This window comes from Dromaius novaehollandiae, chromosome W (assembly GCF_036370855.1).
Source record: "Dromaius novaehollandiae isolate bDroNov1 chromosome W, bDroNov1.hap1, whole genome shotgun sequence".
Taxonomy (NCBI): domain Eukaryota; kingdom Metazoa; phylum Chordata; class Aves; order Casuariiformes; family Dromaiidae; genus Dromaius; species Dromaius novaehollandiae.
In genome coordinates this window covers 43,115,335-43,136,593 of record NC_088130.1, presented here as the reverse complement: position 1 = coordinate 43,136,593, position 21,259 = coordinate 43,115,335, and the positions used below count along the sequence as shown (strand labels likewise).

Here is a 21,259-nt window from a genome sequence, read left to right as displayed (position 1 = left end):
GATCCATAATAAAGAACTATTATGTAGCAAAAGGGAAGACAGAAGACTTAAAATGGACTGATGTTGTAAAATTATGAAAATTCACAAGAGAATTAAAGAGGAAAGGTCACTCCTGAAACTACTAACTCCACTTTTTAAATAATATTTCAATGGGTGCTGTCCTAACAGCTGTTGATACACTAAGAAAAAATCATTTTGCCAAAGCTGAGCTGGGCCTGTAGCCTGATCTAGCCAAAAGTAGTACTGACCTACCGCAAGTTGGGAAAGTCTCAAGGCACTCGGCCATTCTCCAAATGCAAACAGCTTGGTGCTACATCCTGCCCTCCTGCGGCGAGAGCTAAATTCAGCCCTCCCCGATCTGGGGAGAGAAAATCTCACTGCAGTGTCAGAGCTTGTAAGAGTACTTCAATACATCAGTACTAAACAGCAAACACATAAGCACGCTGATCTCCTTGGGGCCTACACTTCACCAGAGCAGCTGTAATAGCATGGGAAACAAACCCCAACCTCAAACAAGAGCAAACTCACACAAACACCTAGGAGAGTTAGTTAAAGGGATAGACTGGGTATATCAGAGTATAAGAGAAATTAAATAAGCGTTTTGATCTCAAGCATTTTTAGCTGACTCCAGTGAGAGAGACGGTTGCAGGCAGGACAATTTGGTATCTCAGGAAAATGCATTTTGAGAACTAGTAAGCAATGTACAGTAAAGGGGTATTAACATCATAAGGAGGGAAAGGCCAAGCGGAAGTTTTCTTTTCCTGCAGATCTTGATCCTCAGAGCTTGGAGCCTATGCCCCTGCCTCTTCTCAGAGAACTAACATCTAAATATTCCTTTGGAAAGACAGAATTGACATGTAACCTCCCACTGCTCCTTGGAAGGAGAGGCCCCTCTGGTGCCTACTGGGAATTGTTGTGGATATCCTCTTTGACTCAGCATCTCTTTATTTCTCTCCACTACTCCCAAGAGAAACATTTAGCAGGCTCTCAGTAAAGAATAATCTACAGACTTCTGAGATCACTCATCTCCTCCTCCTGAAAGCTGACTGCTCCCACGATCTGCTTGCCCCATGGCAGCAGGAAATTTCTTTGCCAGTGTCAAAGATCAGCATTGATGACCACTAACATTTCTAAAAAAGTCACCTACCATTAAATAAGGAGGGACTTTTCTAGGAGAGAGATCTGGTTTTCCATACCAGCAGCTGCTTTCAGTAGGAGGAACAACTGCCATATTTAAATCTGTAATATCTTCAAAGTGCTTTGTGAAATACTTTGCTTTTTATCTTTCAAAAAAACCCTTTCTTTTTTCATAACATTTTTTGTCTACAATGATACTGGTGGCTGCCTAAAGACAGTATGGTCCCATTCCACATACTGTGTTTACTGTATTGCAAAATGAAAAGACTCAGCTTGCTGCTCTCCTTACAGAAAGGCCTGGATAAATATAATTTCATTTTTGTGAGTTAAAAAATACAAACATAATTGAAGAGGGAGAAAGCTCACTTAAACAATTTATCATTAGTATTGAATGAAGGAACAATATGTATGATATTAGCGTATTTATTTATGTATCTGTTTCTCCATGGCTAGACAATCCTGAAAATTAGACTGGCTTATAAGGAATAATTTCGTGATGTGGTTACCAGTATTTTGCTGTCTAGAAGCCGGAAACAGGCTCCTCAAATTAACTGAAAAACATGCACTTGAAATATTTAATTTTCTGTTTCATTACCATTTATTTTTTAAACTATGACATTTATGTGTGTTGTAACTAGATTTTAATCGTATTGCTGCCACTAAAATTATATATGAGGAAAAGTGCCTCAAAATAATGCATTTTTGAGATTAAGTAATTTCATAAGTATTTTTTAATTACATTTCACAAAAATCATATTATCTAGCAAAGACCTTAAGCTTTCTGAATATATTTGTTTTTATGTAACAAAAAATAAACAGTGGTCACTCAGTTGACCAGATCGATTTGCAAAGAAGTTCAGTACTGAAAAAGTGCAACAGTTTGAAATAACAGTGCTGTGTGAATCCTCCAGCTTTGCAATAGTTGCTCACATATACCAAGTCAAAAAAATATCTCGCATATAATCTTTAAAAATATTTGCAAGCGCATTATAAACACGGAGCTGTAGATATTCTCAGATAATTTACACAAAATACACACCTGTCATACAGATATTCCTGGAATTATGAGGGGTGTAAAATCCAGCTGATACAGATGAAAAGAACACTTGAAAACAGTATGAAAAGCATCCTATTTTGGACCTAGCATGTGGCAGATCTCTCTCTTGAACACACATAAACCTATGCTTTTGCAGAGGCTGGAGGGAAGGACTATTTACTACCTTTTGACCATTTTCATGGAAAGATTGTTCTGACAGACTGAATATAAAAGACTTAGGACTAATGCCCATTTTAGTCCTGTGGAAATTAGCATGTTACAATTCAATGCTGACATTTGTCAGGTTGCATGTGAGCAGTATACAATTGTCATTACATTGTATTCTGTAGTTCCACTATCAACTTTAAAAGGGACTGGAACACACCAGAGAAATATTTGCATTTGAATCAATTCAGGTATTTGTCATATTCCCTCAGAACCTTCCTGAGAGATGCTTTCTCTATCCTTTCTTACCAATGAACATTCATTAAATTTTAGACAAGCTCAGCTAGCCAGAGAACTGCCTAATGTAAGCTGTCCAAAGAATTTCAAAATCAGAATGGACTTTCACATCTATTTTAAACATTAACTTGATGGTGTTCTCCAGCAAAGTCATGTAGATAAAGGAGCTGCTGCTGGAAGGAGTTTCCAAAACTGAAGAAGTAAATTGGACCTAACTAAGAGAAAAGAAGTGCCTTGACTCAAGGACTCCTTCAAGAGAGACGGACACCTTCAATCTTCCCAGACGCACTCAGAAGTACTCAGGTTAGGAACAATACTGTGACTGGCAAGACTCTGAAGATGCAACACTGCAGCTGCTAACTTCCACCACGCACAGAAGTGGACCACACCAGAATAACTTGATTAACCCTAGATGATCATTATAAGGTCTGCCAAGAGGTCAAGTGTTAGATGAAGGATGACGGACAACTTTCGATCTCTCTCAATCACCTTAGAGTGTTATATAGCCCCTTCCCAAACCCTGCAGAAGCCCTGAAAGACTTACATACCCTTCTTCCCACGGGCACACATCTCCCCCATGCTCTCCCATGCGAAATGTAGGAGACTGTTCGGAAATGACTCAAGGCCCAGCTTCCAGGGCTTACCCAGGGTGCCAGCCAGGGCAGATGCTCCTGCTGCATCTCTGGAAGTGCACATTTCACCATTACCCTCAGGCTCAGGAGAATCTCTGCAGGTCTCCCAGAAAGCCACCACCTCACCCTATTTCCTTGCAAGTAAACAAGCTGGTGACTGTATAACTGCAATTCAAAACACTCTCTTCAGGTCTCTGTTAAGCTAAGAGATTTGCCTGGGACTTGCCCACTGTGGCTGGTGTGAGGCTACGGATGACAACCAGCAACTTAGTAAAGCTGAGTTCTGACACTCGCTCTCACTAGTGCAAAGCTTAGACTACGTGATCCCAGCTAAAATCATATTTTCATCTCAGTCATCCTACTGCTGTCTACTACACCCTGAGTCCTCTTCTTATCCATTAAGTGCTTAGTTTATAGTGCGTTTATCACTATTAGTCCCCAAACACATAGCTTTGTATCATGATCTTATTAACTAGAGTAAACAAAATGTAGGAGAATTCAGTCTGCCCACACGATTACTGAATTCTGCTCAGTACGAACCAGTACCTCCCAATATTATGACATTCACAAATCTACACATATTTCATGAGCATACATCTGGCTCTCACACCAGGGTTATAATCAAAATATTAAGTAGAACCAGCCTTAAGTCTGATCCTTCAGCAGTATCACTTGTAATATCTCTCTCTCTACTCTAATACCTGTTTTTGCAATATAACCCATAGTAATATCCATTTATCTAGCTCCTTATCTGTCTTACAGTTACAATATTAATCTCCACCTTCTTCATCTTACAAAAGAATTTCCTGCGAGACACAGGATCAAATGTTTCACTTGCAACTAGACAGATTAAACCCATTGCATTGCCCTTGTCTAACTGGTCAGTTATCTATCAAGGGAAGGTATCGGATTAGCCTGATACAACCACCTATGATAAAAACATATTGAGTTTTATCCATTACTGCCATGTCCTTGATTATTCTTTCCTTCAAAACTTGCTTTTAAGACCTCACATGTGACTGACATCACATGAACAGGCCTCACTAATCTCCTTCTGCCTTTTTTTGCCATTAAAGATACTACACCTAATTTTCTCCAGCCTGAGGTTCCCACTGCAAAGACGACAAATACAGCAAAAACTCTGGCTGATGGGTTAGTAATTCTACGTTCTTCAAGCCTCCAGGGTACAGATGATTTACACTCCTCCCTCCCCATCCCATTTATCCCCATTATCTCTATCCCCACAATAAGCAGTTAATAGTTTTGTCTGTCTTCTTTCACCTTTCACCACCCTTTTGGTCCCCACTCAATAGCCTTCCACTACCCTCATAGACACCAACATTCGCATACCCCAGCTACTACCATTCTAATCAAAAACCAAGGCAGAACAGCCCAGAAAAGACAACCATGTTTTATTAATAATAATGATGACTGGACTGCCAAAGTTTTAATCCTCATACCCACATCCCAATTAAAGGACCCAGTAAACTAAATTTTACCGATGCACATCCTGACTTCTGTTAACAACTCTGAGTTCACCTATTTTACCCAATCACTGCAAATTTCACAGAAAAACTCCATTTGACTAACAAATTTCAACCCACTCATTTTTTGAGATTAGATACAACTTTCTGCTTTAAGGAAGAATGGTAATTTTGAACTTTATAGAAAAAAACTCAGCTGTAAACCACGGGAAACTAGGAAGCGAATATTGCCTCTTCACAGACTATCTCTATTTTTGAAAACTGAAATTGAGAGTACTGAAGAAGAAAGAAGAGAATAATTATCATAAAGGGAAAACAGTTTTAAACTTACTTCAGAAAAGTGAATCACAGTACTGAAAACATCATCCCCACACATGCCTGCATTACACGGCCACATTCAACAGTCTAAGGTCTCTGACAACCAGAGAATGGTTTTTGGTTTCATTCATTCTGCTTTTGAATGAGCTGTTATCCAAAAGAAAGCGACTCTGAGGGCAGAAGCCTAATGTTGTAGAACTTACATAAAGAGGTACTTCAGTGCAGCTCAACTCCATTGTCACGGCATCTAGAAACAGAATAAACAAGTGGAATTATTACACACCGAATCAGGAGGTATTAATATTATTGTATCCTGTTCAAGTTTGTAAACTAAGCTAACATCTTCCAGGATCAAGGAAATAAAGGATACTAAACTCATCATATGTCTGGTTGGCCTAAATTTCCCCAGAACGAGGAAATGCTGGTATAATGATGCCTGTATAATGCTGGAGGAGGGGTGGCTGGTTTTAGTTAACATGCTGTGTGCTTTTCACACAATAGACAGTAAACAAAACAGGTCAGCAGACAGCTGAGCTCAGGCCACTGAGACATTTGCAGTTGTGGCAAATGAAGTCCTGTGAATTGTATGTAGTCTTTCTTATCTCTAGAGGCAAAGGAAAGAATTTTAAATTTGACCTAGAGACGTAGTTGTAGCAACCTTGTACTCCACATCAACATCCCAAGCATCTGGTTTCAGTATTTTAGTAACTTCATAGAAGACACCCCCAAGGCAGGTTGCCTTAGACACCTAAACAGCAAGCTACTGATAGAATAAATCACTGGAATTAGTATAATTACGGTTGTCATTGCAACACTGGTTTCTCATATTGTATTTCAAGCTTGCTACATCCTCAAAATGAATACCCTAAATATAACATTCCTGACAAATGAGAAAAATCACACCAGAAGCAACTTCACATCTTTAGAATGGCAAGGTGGGTTCAGCGACTATGCACAAATCTCCCTCCACTTACCGAAACAGGCTACAAAAAAGAGTCTGTCTTAAGAAGAGGCTGCCTCAACTCAGATGTGGCCTTGTTTTTACAGCTGAAAAGTTTCCAAGCGTGGTTGTGCAGCACATAGCTTGTTAATGCATAGGTATAGCCTGCCTATGAGTCAGATAGGATCTGAAAAGTTCCCTTCCTACAAACTGGGAAAATCAAATGCACAGCTTCCATCAAAAACAAAAATGAACCCCCTCAACACACACTCCTTTTAAAGCACAGTTTGTTAATAAATGTCTTGTGGTGCCTGTCAATTCATCAACATTCACAAGTAGCTACATTCTTGTGGTTTGACTTCAGTACGACTTTAACACAAAAGAAAAAACCCTTTACAAAATCACTGGCCACAAACATTCAGCCAAAAACAATCTTTCATATTTTAAGAAAAGGGTATCAGGCAAACACTAATCCAGTCAGTCTAGTCAGCAGCTAGACTCAGACAGAGGGGTTTCTTATTTTCAGCGCACGGAGGAAGAATCCCGCGGCTGACTCCAAGGTGTCTCGCTTTGACGGGCTGAGACAAAGCTCTGTAGTTGTTCAGCAACAGAATCCTGAATATAACCTTGAGAGCTGCAGCATTTGAAGCACACTCCTATCTGTGCAGAGGAAAACATGGTTCCAAGAGAAACTAAAAAGCTGTAACATTAATTCCACAAGGCAAATTGCAAGGTGGAGCTTTTCACAAGTGTCACATTACAGAACGGATGAAGCTCATTAACTCCTATCCTGGACCTGTCACCAGCTCACAATTACCGCCACACACACGTTACATACATAAAGGGCATGGGCATCATTTAATGGTAGGCTGAAATGAGAGACATAACACAACTGTTTTTCTATTGCTACATGCCAACCAGCTGTTTTTCACCATTGCTCTGTTTTGCTATAGGAAATCCCTTCAACTGCAATGGTTTTCCCTCTTTAAAGGAAGATATCCAGATTAAACTCCATCATCTCTTCTGCAAGAAAATGGGAGCACACTCAAATCATTAAGCCATGCCAACAGAACAAGACATATTTTTGATTATTTCTGTCATATGAATAGCTTGAACCCTACAGCCTCAAGAGGCATATGCGAATATCTTTCTTCCCCTCAAAGAAAGGATGAAAAAGGCAGGCATGCCTCTAATCTTCCTACCCTACTGCAAGTGTGCGTGAGAAAGCATAATGCAGCCCTTCCGTTGGGGGGTTATCATTGTACTAGCAGGGCAATAAAATCCTTTTATATTGGACAATACAAACAAAATTCACTGGAGATACCATGCCATCCTAACTTCAGTTCCCTCACCCTTCATTTATGTTACACTGTGGCTCCTCTGGTGGTTTGTCTCTCCATTCTGAAATATTAAGCACCTAGCTCACTATTGATCTTGAATGGACAAATAAAATAAGCATTTAGGTCATCTGAAGTGATCAATTTTTTTTTTTACAGCACTCAGAAGACATTAGATGTTGAACACCAACTATAACCACTTTGAAATATGCTCAGTATTTTCTACATGCACTCCCCTGACAAACCCCCTTTATAATGATGCTTCCTGGATGCAAAAGGGTAGCAAACTGATCCTCCTTTTGCTTCCTGCAGAAGGACCCATGAATGTCAACACACAGCACTAAGCAAACAATTCTGATTTTCTGTCCCTCTTAGAGTGCCAGTTGTTTAGAAAAGGTTTTTACACAAATGGTTCACGTCTCTCCTCCATCCAGGGCTTGGCTGCTAGAAGTGACTGGGAGAGGCAAGAGGAAGAAAAGGATACTCGTCGAGAGGAAATACTCGGCTTAGGCCATTGAGCAGCTGTTCTGCAATCTCCGTTTCAGACTAAGGGACTGAACGAGATATCATCGCCTGCTACCCTATCGCTCGCCTCCTCCGTACAGGTGAGAACTGCTGAATTCACAAAGCAGCAGATTCTCCAGGGTCTGACAGATGCGGTGGAGACACGTGCTCTGAGCCACCAAGGAGCAGGTCCTCTGCACAGCGAGTGCAGGCTGCAGGTTCAGTTCCCTGGCATTGTGGACACACATCATTTCACAGAGCAGAACTTGATCTGTTCCTGACAGCTGTGCCTATGACACAGAAACCGGCAGGACTGGCATCTAACAGACAAACAGGTCCAATTTCAGGCACTGCCCACAAAGATCAAGCCCACACAATTTCAGCAGAAGCAGGATTCATCTATACAGACAAAAAAAACCTTTTCAGCTTCCAGTTTGATTCAATTTAGCAGGAAATGTAACGGAAGCATTTGTTGTCACGTGCTGTAAACTGGAGAGACTTGGAGAATAGGTTTCAGGCAAGCAGAGGCAAATATGCAACAAAGAATATGCAATCTTCAAATCAAAATAATTTACATAACAACTTTTAAAATCTCTAGTCTCCCATTTGACCTTGTGGCAAATGCTATTTCTGGTCTCCTGGCCAGCTCAAGTTTATCAACATGAATATCCACAAATGTAGCTGTGTTTTATCAAAAGATGCAACATATTTGAATAATCCCTCCAACACACTTCTCTTTCTCTCCCAATATTTTATTTTTTGGTTGCCAACTGTGGGAATCTCATGTATTCATTTTCTTTTAACATTACAGATTTTAGCATTTTATAGAATGGTTTGCCCAAGTATCAAGACATGTCAATGTTAGAAAGACCAAAAGAAGGAAATATACTACTGGAAAATAAAAGCATTAGAGACTGGCCTAACTGCATTTTAATGGAAAATCTGCCAGCTATCAAACTTTTTCACTCCGTACACACTGAAGAAATTAGATAAGGGAAAGCATTACATAAATCTCAGCACAAAGGCATTTCTACTGGTTGACAAGGTGACCCTTCAGCAGCCAAAATACTCTCCCTCCAAGTCCACTGTGACTACTATTTGGCTGCCCTAGCACCTACTGTGCATCATCAGCATTTTCCTAGACACAAAAAAGGGTATTTCTGGATCCTAGAGTAACCTGGCTTCCAACTCAGAATTTGACTTTCTCCTCTTCCATGTAAATAAAGAGTATAACTGTGGGAGAAAGGAGCAGAGTATGTGAAAACAGGACTCAGGCTTTGATCCTGCTCTGTGACCAGACTGCTGTGCTCATATGGACTTAACTCAGGGCTCCACTGCTGTCATCACGAGCCCCCAAGGCTCATTAAGTAGGACCAGGCTACAGGTTGTATAAGCCTTGCAAATTGCTGCAAACTATAAGCAGCAGTATAAAGTATATGTTTCACATTTCTCTTCCACAGATCACTTCAAAGTTAACAAAACATGAGATCTTTAGGCCCTACTCCCTATATTCTCCTCTTGCACCATAATCCCACACCCCTGCATCACAGACCTACTGATGCTTCATAGATTGTAAAGCAAATGACAAAGTCAAAACTGTGAAGCTATGTAAATAAACCACCAGTGATACTTTGCAGGTGCCTGAAGAATTTAATTCTTCTTCCTTGCCCCCTTTTTTTCTTTTTGGTGGCTCTATTTAGACTCATGTCTATAAAACACTGAGAATTACAGTTCCATTACTACCATTAAGGCAAGCACATTAAGTCTTGATTTCTGAGCACCTGGAGCAACAAGAAAGAATGGGTATGTCTCATCCAGAAGCCATTGGAAGGTAAGCAGGCATGTCAAGTGCATCATTTGTGTTGCTTTAATATCTGTTTCTAAGCGAAGTACCTCATGCATTGTAAATGTCTAGTAGCACAAGCATTTTAAGATAGCCTCTACCTAGCTCTCTTCCACTTGAAGCCTGTGTTACACACCACTGCTGTTATTGCCCTCTTATTATGTCACACAATAGTCCCTACAAGTTAAGTGTTGTATCAGTCCACATGAAAGCATCTCAGATAGATATGAATTATTGTACATCATACTGTTTTTATACTTCTCATATCTTAATACCCTTCAAAAACTGTGAGATTCCAGCACAGTACTCATAAACCAGCAATTTTCCATTAACAACGTTCAAACTGCTCCATTTCAACAAACATGGCAACCAAACCAAAGTGTATTTTTGGATTTACAGATTCCATCAGAGTTACGTATGTGTATCAAAAGGCTCAGTCATGGCTTCTAAAGCACCAGGAGACATGCTGCATGGAGAGCAGGTCTAATTTGGTAAAGAATATTCTTCTATGTGCAGATCCTTGCTCTGGACCCGATTAAAAGACCTTAGAGGAATTAAAGGGGGAAAAAAAAAAAAGTAGCAAGCTGAAAATAAATGTATGATAAATACTACATTCCAAAATTCAGAGATTTGTAACTTTATAGCCAAGTTTTTAGACATAATCTTACATTTTTATACTTAGTTCTCATAAAAATCTATAGCATGTAGCAAGACCTCAGCTAGCAACTTGCAAGAACACGCATATACTTCATTCTAATACTATTCAGAGCAAGAGGTAAAATAAACCGTTATCTATTAAATTTATAATGAAGCAGCTTGCATTAGTCTTGATTACTTCACCACACGTTAGTTGTTCTCGTAACAAGTGAACAGGAGAAATGTAGCCAAACACCTTTTAATATAGCCCTCATTTCAACAGTCTGTGACAAAAAGAAGCCTAAATCTCCTTCCAAAAAACATCACTCCACTCATGGCTTTCATATTTCTTCAGTTTGTTAAAGCCACAGCCATTTTGTGCTCCTTTGCAGAGAAAATAAAGAGTCTCCAAAAAGGGTGACATTTTTTAAACTTTTAAAAATAGATTTGGGCTTTAGCATACAAAAACAACTCTAGAAAAGTGACTCATAGAAAAAAAAGCCTGTTCCTTACGCTGGCAAAATGGATTCTTTATGCATTCCTGTATTAAGATTTTTAAAGTAGCATTTTCATTTCAACTAAAAATAAAATGGAGCTCCAGATTTTAGAAAACTCAGAAATGTAAGTTTATGCATTACTGAAAGACAAAAAGAAAACTAATACATATACAAAATAACTAAAACAAACTTTAGTCTGATATTATTGCCAGACTTCTGTCTCACCTCCGATATTTCTTTAATGATATTTTTGAGAATTTTTTTTAAATTAAGGATTTTTGTAAGAGTTTTTAGAATTATCACTTCATATTTTACACACAGTGAAGCCATTATGTCAGAGCAAAATCTGTGAACCCCTTATCCCAGGCTCCCTTTCTTTTCCATTTCTCACAAGTACTCCACAACATCCACATACTTCTCATACACAAGAGAGATTAAGGAGTGTGTACTCATACATTTCACTGACGGAACAGCAAAGAAATAGACCCAGAGATTTTTTGTTTTATATGTGCATTCAAATATATGCTCTGACACGATCCAGGATGCTTCATCACCACTCAGTCTTGCCCATCCACAGAAGTGCTATAACCAATAAACAGAGTTAGGGGATGCATTGTTCATCTAATGACACTGCTGTAAACTGCTGTCCATCTTCATGGACAACTAGAATTAACTTTCCTGAGAACACAGGGAAAGAGGAAAGGGATTGTCATCTGGAAATTTTACTAAGTTTTTCAAATTCACAAGCTCTTCAGAAAATGTTTTCCTCTTACAAAACTGATTTCTGCATGAAAAAGCCTCTTTCATCCTTCAAAGTGTGTAAGTGGAGGCCTTAAGCTCAAACCAGGAGCTAGAATTAGTTCCACTCCCCTCCCAATATTAGCTGTCCATAAACCAACCCCACAACTTCAATTTCGAATCTGAGACAGTTAACTGGAGAATCTTCTTGCTGTCTCCCCTAGAATGTGGCAACACACTAAAAAGTGGCAGAAAACTGTCATGGCATAGCTCTATGTCTACTGACCAATGACTACTTTCACACCAAATTTATTCAGCATATAGATAACAGATATTCTCTCCAGTTGCCACCTCTGTTAATTCAGCCTTAACTCCCAGAATCAAGGTGGTTTTCTTTTTTAGTTGATACTGTAACTAGTATGTAAATGATTACGCAAGCAAAATTTGATCACATAATTATGTGCTAATGTGCAAGGCATAACAAACTCTATAGCCATTAAGAATAAGAAACAAATTTTTGATACCAAAGTCACTAGATATAATTCTGATATTCACAGAAGCAGCTTCCACTAAGAAAGACTATTCCACCACAGAGCCCTCCTCTAATCAGTACGGTAGTTTAGTGGTATTGCTCATTGACAGTTTTCAGTATCTACTTAATGATGGTGAACCTGTAAGATGACTCACACAGCTCAATTAGTTAGAGCAGGGTATTAATGAAAAACTTGTGTATAATTTTTAAAAGAATTTCAACTGACAACATTGACAAAAATTCTCAAAAGCATTCCTGAAAGGTGACAAGACACCATAGATGTAATAATATCCAAGCTAATACAGAACAGAAAAAATAAAGGAGGGCTCTAGTCAAAACAGTATGAAGACTGCTGGTACAAATGAAGACTTTTGCAGATTTAATACTCAGGCACCAACATTCATTGTAATAAAGCTTGCTGTGCTAGATAATATCTTAGCACCTAAAAGACTTACTTGTAGTAGGCACAGAAAAAATGTGTGCCTGCCTGAAGACTACAGCATCCCCCTCTTCTATAAGCTAGAAACCAAGACACACAGATGTTGACAGACTGATATTAGGCCATGCAGAGAGCTGGTAGCAAAACTGAATATTGGAACTGGATCTTCTGAGTCACTATATTAGTCATAAGCTATCCTTCCTATATCCTGGTGCAAATTCTTGTTTAACGTGTTATTCAGAATAAAGGAACATTGAGCCATTTTACACACCGTATCCCTCTGAAACAGCCCCATAAAGGAACTATTCTCAGGGGAGACAACAGGAACTTCTCCTGAATAACAGCAGCTATTTCAGATTGAGAAAAAAGACCACTACTGCATTACATATGATTATAAAACATTGGCAGAAGTGGCTGATTTATGAATCAACTGAGAAGGCCAGATGAATTTCATGATAGATTATTATTAAGATAATTCTGCGTGAACACTTTCATTACTGCATTTAATATTCAAACAGTGCCCTGGAGGAAGAAAACACACTTTAGTACTCAGTCTTTTCACAAAATTTTGATGTGTTGATTTTTATACTGAATTATCAAAATAGAGTTCCTTTTTTACCTATGTGGAAAAATCCCTCTCATTCAAATGACTCCTGAAATCCTATTTCTGCAAAGAGAGCCTGAATTATCCCTATAAAAGAAAAATAAAAAACGAGTCATGTTAGGCTTCTTAACACATTCATGCATTTTCATAAAGACTTACAAGAAGAACCACCTGCATTTTTGTATCGTACCAAGTACAGAGGCAGGAATAAGTCGACACAAAATTAAGAAGCTTTTTACACTCTTTGTCTGTTTAAAAAAAAAAAGTCAACGTTCAGGTTGAAAATTTACGTAATTCTAAATTGCCTGTACCGGAGTTAATACGACAAATCCCTACGGAGAACTATTTGTAGATTTTGTTTTTCCAGAATTTCCAAAAAGTTGGGAAAGCTTTCTTTTGCCTTTTTTCCAGTTGGAACAGTTTCAACGCCATCTACTACAGCTCAGAATCGCCAGCATTCTTACGACTAAAAAACAACCCTACCCACTTAGGTGCAAGATCTAAAGGGGGGGGAAAGCAAAAAACCCGTGGCTCTTAACGGAAAGCAACAAGCGAAGAAAAGCAAAAAAGCCTCCTCCCCGCTCGCTTTCGGGAACCCACAAGACAATGCGCAGCGCAGCCCGCGCGCAGCGCTTTCCCGCGGAGCCATCGCGGGGCGACGCCACCCCGCCGCCCGCCGCCCCGCGCCCCCGGCCCGCACCTACCCGCGCCGCGGGCTCCCGGCGCCGGGGGCTGCGCGGCAGCAGGTGCCGCCCCGCGTTACCTGCGAGAGGCGCCCGGGCCAGCGCCGCCGCCGCCCGCGCTGCCGGGGGAGGAGCGCGGCACTGCCGCCGCCGGGGCCGCGCCCGCGGGAGCCCGGGGCGGGGGGGCGCCCGGCCCCGCCAGCCCGCGGGCACCGAGACAGCGCCGCGCCGCGATGGCCCCGGCGGGGGGGGCGGAGGGGGGTGCCCCGGGCCGCGCCGGCGCTGCGCGGCCCCTCCGCGGCGGCCCCGACGGCTCCCGGCGCGGCCCGCAGCGCCGCTCGGCGGAGCGCGCCGCCCTCTCCCGGCCGCCGCGGCTCCCGCTGCAGCGCCCTGCGGCCGCCCTCGCTCCTCGGTGCGTTGTGCCGCAGCGGCTCGCTGAGGAGGGGCAGCACAAACCTCTCTGGCTGCACTTGGGTAACTCTCGTCCCGTTCATTGGCCGGCTTGTTTTCCTTGCCACAGCAACATCTGAATGCCGTGCTGCGGGGACGAAAACTTTCGCACGCTGTAAGCAGTACGCGAGAGGCAACGACCATGTTTTAGTTGGTGCTGGTGAAGCATCAGCTGGAACACTACGTGGAGCTGTGCATCCTTCGCATCCTAAACAAACCTGGGGAAGAGGAGAATGAGAAAGCAGAGGAAGAGGAAACATGAGGGCGCTGGGTCTGTTCAGCCCAATTATGTTCTAATGATTGATTTACTGAGCAATGCCACCAGTCTAAAATTAACTAACCCAACTGTTAGAACATTAAACAAGTCCTCAGAAAGTATTTTCCTAGATGAAAGCCTGCTCTGTTGCCGTACCTCTTTTCCATCCTATGCCCTTCTCTTATACCCACTAGGATACTTGCAGGTCCTAACTGCTGAACTCTTTCCTTAGTCAAGTGCGGCAATGTGAGCATTATTAAAAGCAAACAAAGAAAACCCAGCTACTACAAACCCAACACACAGTCGTGATCTGCTGTTCTCCAGACGTAGGACAAAAAAGTCAGCTGACATTTCAAAGACTAGGTTAGGTATTAGGAAAAAGCAACAGTAAAAGATCATTTCTTCCCTAAGACTCACTTGGTAAAGAGATGAAGTCTTCCTTCTGAGGGGTTTAAAAGAACGACGTGAGATCAGTTATGCAGACTGACTTACTCCCTACTTCAGTGCAGAGAAGCAAATGACCCCCTCTGGAGTCTCTCTCAGACTGACATTTCCACTAATTCTAAGATTTTTGTTTGCCTTTTAAATTGTCAACCACATATGACAAAAATGACACATTAAGTGTTAGTCTTCTGTGTTGATATTATCTGTGTTGTTAGTGTTAAAAAAAAAAAAGACATAAGAAACGGCCAATGAATTCACATCAACATTTCCCTTACATCGGATATTAGAAGGTCCACATGTTGTTTTTCAAATTAATAGAAAAGCTGCATCCAAGCTGTAAATACATTGAAAGCTCCTAGTTAAGAGCACAAAATCACAACCAGACTCAAACTTCATAGTCAAAAATTCAAACTTCTCAGTGATTGGTCATCTTACCAGATGCCCTCAAGGCAATTACAGCCCTGTAATTCACTTACCTCTACACACCAGAATGCACAGTAGTTTCACCAGCCTTTTTCAAAAGTAAATATATTAGACTGCTGCAACAGAGCACAGGTCATGAAGGCACCTCCCTGTAGCAGAGGTAAAGAAACAAATAACCCCCTTTGTTTCCCTCTCCCCCCGCCCTTTTTTTAATTAGCCTCATAGCTTTACGTGGTGTGTGTCTATCCTCAAAATTTGAGACCTTTCATTTGTTTACTCTGTGTAGCTTATCATCCTGGCAAACATCTGCTCAGAGTACAAGAAAGCAGGGTCTTTCTGTACCTTACTTCTCAGGACTCAGCCCACAACTCCGTGAGGTCTCAGAGGTAAAACACCACTGGCTACAACGTGAGCAGGACTTGACTTTGGAAAGTTGTATTTACAAGGAGAAGGAATGAGGCAAAGGTTGATTGGGCTCAGCCAGGTTAGCGACAGCTTACAACAAAAACACTACTAATTTATAGCATCTTTCCTCTATATCTAACCCCAGCACACTTTATTGAAAGCTTACCTAAGGACTGCTTCACTTACCACTGAGTAGAGCCACGTCTTACCTGCAAGATATCCAACTGCATGTTATTCAACTACGTAAGACAAGCATAAACGTATCTGCAGCAGTTGTAGATCCTCATGATTTCAATTCCTAGTTTTCCTTACTGCAAAAAGTTATGCAAAGTAGTAGTCAAGAGTTGTAATTTAATTTATGTAATTCCCCAAATTAGTAGTAGTATTTTAAGATACTTAGACCTCAATTCCAGAGAAAATCCTCTATAGGATTTCCATCATAAAAACAAGCATTATGTACATGTAGTACATACTGGGACTATGTACGCAGTATACAGAAATTTTGCTAGAGCACATTCAGGTATCACAGCACATACACTCTAGAGACTGCCTTTACATGGTGTAGAGCATCCTAGCATTGGCAGAACCGCTGCCTAGCCGTCACATGTCAGTAATTAATGTTTATTCAGTTTTTTCATGGTATGCGGCATGGTTTTTGCTTGAATGATAAACATGGAAATAAGAAGTCATTATTATCTATCATTCTCAGTACAAGTATTTTGAGGCTATGGCCTACTTAAGAACAGTGACTCAGGAAACAAAGCTGTCTTTTCCTGTTTTTCAACTGCAAAATTTGTGTGATCTTCCCTGAAAATTTTCTCTGGTGCTACAAAACTTATAGTGAACATGCAGTATCCTATAAAAAAGTAGATGTTTTTCCATAAAACGTTTGACTTCCTTATTGTGCAATATCTCAGTGTATTAGGTCACATTATCCAACCATACAGTATCACTGAAAGGTAGCTTATCATTATCTAGGACAATGCAAAAAGGTCTCAGCTCAGTATTGCAACCATAACCCTCACACAAACTCTGAGCTCAAGTACATATGCAGATCAAAACCAAATACTTGGCAAGATTTGCCAGAGGCAGCTCAGCCTGTGTTGCACAAGCATTGTTAGAGCCATTAAAAGGTTCCATTTGTTTGTTTTTAAATGCAAAGATATGTCAGATTCTGAAGACTAATTGCTATTGCTGGCAAAAGCAATGACAAATTCCCCATCCGTATGGGCTTCTGATGCTTATGAGCAGGATCAGAGGAGATTTTAGGATCTGTGAAAGGGCGAGTTTTGTTTGTATTTAAGGGATGTCTTGAGCCTGCTTGAATGCGCTTGAGATTTTTCCTAACACAAACCCAGGCTTTTACATTGTCAGTGAACTCAGGAGATTCCAAACCTAAACCAAAAGATCTTTGGCAGAAAGTTAAATTATCAGAAAGCATGGGAAAAGGTATTCTGCATCAAAACTTCAGATCTGAGATGCATAATTTTTCCATTTACTGTTGCAACTACATGAACAGATTTAAGTTCTCTCAACTCCAGAATTCAATGATTAAATAAAGTATAAATAGTAACATATTTCATTCAAGAGAGGTCAAACACTGAAGGGTAGATTCTCTTCTGGAATAAGCATATACCTTGAGACAGTAACAGAACTCAAAGTTTCTTGTAAAAGCTTATGTACTAAATCATGCAGGACTTCAGCCAAGAGATTTTGCATCTTGATAAACACAGAGCAAGAATATTTCCATCTTGGTTTATACCCATCCATCTCTTAGTGCTTCCTGCCAAATTAAGCAATCAGAAATTGCTTGATCAGCCACTTCAATATTATAATATTACACTTCCATAGCTTTACCCTTCCTTTTCACATTTTACTGTTTCCTGTGTCAAATTCTTTATGCTTTGTATAAGCCCCTTTAGCAACCACCATTACCAAGGCACCATCACAAATAATGTGCTTTTGAGTATCACTCAGCCCCCTTCTACCTGCAGAAGGGGACAGTACACAGGTTAGTTCTGCACAATGCCTAAAACACTTAGGAACATAAATATCCCCTGCAAGAAAAAAAACTGAGTACAAACTGTTGCATCCAAACATCCTGTTTTTATCTTATTTGGCAAGGCAAGTTTATTTTAAAACAATATTTACTGTATCAAATAAACTTTAAAAAACTAACCAGACTGACTTATTTTATATGCTATTGGCACCCAGAAGTTTCACTTGATGCTGTGGGCTTCAGTTAAATGTCCATTCTCATGTAGTGACTGAAAAGTTCCATTTGCAATGAATAACGTCCTCATTCGTCTGGTCTTTAAATTGCCTAAGAAAGTGAACATACACAATTACCTTGTAAAAGGTTATCTATAAAAAAAGCCACCAAGGAGTTGTCACCTGTGACTTCATCACTAAAATTCTTAATGGCTTATCAAAAATCAGGTAAAGCTAATAATGCTAAACAAAAGAACAAGCACCCTCCATTCTCCATCCCTTTAATCTTTCTGCATCTAAATGTCAAAACTCATTGTATCAGGACGGCATAGATCTGGTATTTTCTAAAAGGGGAAACAAGCACAGAGCTGTGAAACAACATGGTCACTTAATAGTCCTGCATTACTTGACAGCACAAAAATGCACTTTATGACATCCAGTTATAAAAATGTTCAGATAATATAACCTATATCCAAACTGAAAAGTGCAAAGGGACTACTCAGCTTCCAAAAACTATTTTATAAAACTGAATCAGCGGTTTGGTACAAAAGAAATGTACTATTTTAATTAGAAGCTCTTTATATCCAAGACCAAAGCTTGCAATTATTTAAAACTGTTTTAAATGGCCATCCTCCAGCACTAGTAAAGTACTTCAGTGGTTCTTACTTCACAAGGCACGCATAAAAATTGAGTTCTGAAGCCTCCTCCTATGGGAACAAGCAGAGATGATTTTACCACTCAAATATTATACTACCATTTCTGTACAGATGGCTCATAAAGAAACTAGTGAGCTACCATGGTGTACAGCCTAGATTCTCACAGTACTGTCCACACATAGCATTCTCACTTATATGCTACAGACTTAAATGAGTTGTTTAAAATGACACTCAGTTCTGAGATGCTAATTACAATCCCACACCACTTGAATGGTAAACAACCAGAAAAGTGTTCCATTTTATGATGGAAACGTGTATACTGCATTACAGTAAAGCAAGCCCTAGCAAGGCAGTAGGGATAACATCAGTTAAGATAGCCCAAAGTAGGCCGTCCCACTCAAAATGCTCTCTTTTATGAGATGTTTTTAAAGTTTGTTTTAGTTGTCTCTTATTCTTGAAGCCCTTTATATCACTAAGCCATAATGTTAGAGCATATATACTGTTGGTATTTTCTGCTTTCTCATGATCAGCTACTCAGCTTTGAACAACTCAGCTGATACAATTTAGGAAATTCTAGTGGCATAGTCTTCAAAGCACATCTGTTGAAATACAAAAGGTATTAACCCTCATGAATTTTGCACACTTAAGTAACTTAGCAATACAAGAGGTCATTATCAGAAGTAGTAATAGGAAAACAGATCAGCATCTTTCCTGAGAAATGCTCACTTGAAGGTTTGCCAAAAACAACCAACCAACCAGCTCCTCTCTTCCTCCCACGTAATTCAGCTGGCTGAAGAACAGGCAAGAGAAGTGTTAAATTCACTTTTCTTTTAGACACCCAGGCTATTTCTGGTTGCATTAGGCTGCAGAAGCCTCCATGCTATCAATGCTTCAGAGACATAGCAATATTCTGAAATAGGGGGAAGAGGGGATTTCTTTTTCCTCTTTTAAATAAACAGCTACAACATGCTTCTGATGAAAAGGACTTCAAAAAAGTTAAAGTGCATTTCATCTAAAACTTGCAGCTCTAGGAAAAGGTATATGAATACGTCAAAGCCAAACCAACCTAGTAATTCTCAAATGACCTAGAAGTCAAGGAAGATGCTGTGTGCAAGAAATCCACACTTTTAGAGAAAAAGTAGAATTCCCTGTCCTCAGAAAACCCAATGCTACCCCCCTTCTAATCCAATGAACAATTAATTTTAACTACTACAATTCATCCCACTCCATCTTAGTGCTTCAAGAGTATTAGATTCCAGGGCACAAGATAACATACTTCTGGAAAAATGATTAAATTACAAGAACTTTAGGCTTACCTGTAAAACAACAAAAATATGCATGCTTGACATTGCATTAATACATTTTAAACATTTACCAACGCACAGAAACAACTGCAAATCAAGTCATTTACAAAAACTTTGTTTTTCACTGTCTTATTCAATGGCAGTCTATTACAATGCTGATGTTTGAAGGTTTTTTTAATAAAACTATAGTTAAATAAAATCAGAACATAAACAATAGGAGCCTCACTGGTAATAACAAAACCTTAGTCTGATTCCCCTGTAACTTAGTTTTAAAAGTATTGAGAAAAAAAAAACCTTATACAATAAAAACAAATCTTACTAAATGAGGTTTAAAAAAAAAAAAGAAGAATAATTCTCGTAACAGACAAGAGCAAGGACACAACAGACAAGTCTGACAAACTGACTAGGTGTCACTTGAACAAATGCTAGCATTCAACACAGAGACAGTGAATCCGTTAGAACTCATGATACATCTGGCTTCTTCCACTCAAGTACCAAAAAATCAGTAGGGCCAGGCAGATAAGAGTCTCCAAAATATAATTTTAGTGGTCTTCTCAGAAATGGAGGTCTTAAACAGCATTTGTTTTTCCATCTTTTTTTTAATCAAATTTTCATCTGTATAGATGATAAATCACACCTGCTGCCAGTTCTACCTCGGTAAGCTCAGTTTGCAGAATAACATGAATAGAAAACCCAGTAATAAATTAAGCTACTATAAGATCATAAAATAATTGCTATTTAAATCTAATTTATTTCTGTGGTTCTGGTAGCAACACATCAAACTCCAAGGCACTACAATGGATATATACTGTGAGACTATCTAAAGATAGTGTGAATTTTTACTAATGATATTCATATATTTGATGTCAAGATGAATGGTCCTCAGGCAGTAGAGCACCAAGCTGCCAACGTAAATATCTACCTTCAACTACAAAAAGTACTGAAGGGTCATGGAATGCAGGGAATTCAGCAAGGTAACACAATCCACCCCTGAAGCTTCATTTTGAAGTCTTCTAAGAGACTTTGCCTGATTAAGTTACATAGTTAAAAGTAACATACTGATTTGCTAAAAGACATCAGAAAGTTCAAGTATATTAACAGAAATGCATTAAAAATAATAAAGTGAGCACTGAAGAAAGTAAGTTGCTATGAACACGCTCCTTACTATTATCTACAATCCCCCCTAAGACTTCAGAATAAAACCTGCAAAACCCAGTAGCCAGGAATGTATATTGCTCACAAATTAATTGAAGAGCTGACCAGATACTGATCCACAGTTTTTAGACAA

The 21,259-nt window shown here is 39.7% G+C and overlaps 1 protein-coding gene across 11 annotated transcripts in view; it reads right to left on the bottom strand.

The window, feature by feature from the left end:
* The window catches only part of LOC112987015 (rho guanine nucleotide exchange factor 28), a 133,736-nt gene extending 119,473 nt beyond the window's left edge, over nucleotides 1-14,263 (bottom strand). For 5 of the 11 annotated variants that reach the window (XM_064499969.1, XM_064499977.1, XM_064499975.1 and 2 more), the window contains exon 1: nucleotides 5,083-5,142. In XM_064499969.1, the coding sequence (XP_064356039.1) occupies nucleotides 5,083-5,127 (45 nt within the window). In that variant the 5' untranslated portion in view covers nucleotides 5,128-5,142. Of the gene's footprint in view, nucleotides 1-5,082; nucleotides 5,143-5,272; nucleotides 5,317-13,154; nucleotides 13,227-13,843 lie in introns of those variants that run through there. The other 6 variants (XM_064499971.1, XM_064499978.1, XM_064499972.1 and 3 more) reach the window with 5 other exon arrangements.
* Between the last annotated feature and the right edge of the window lie 6,996 nt (nucleotides 14,264-21,259).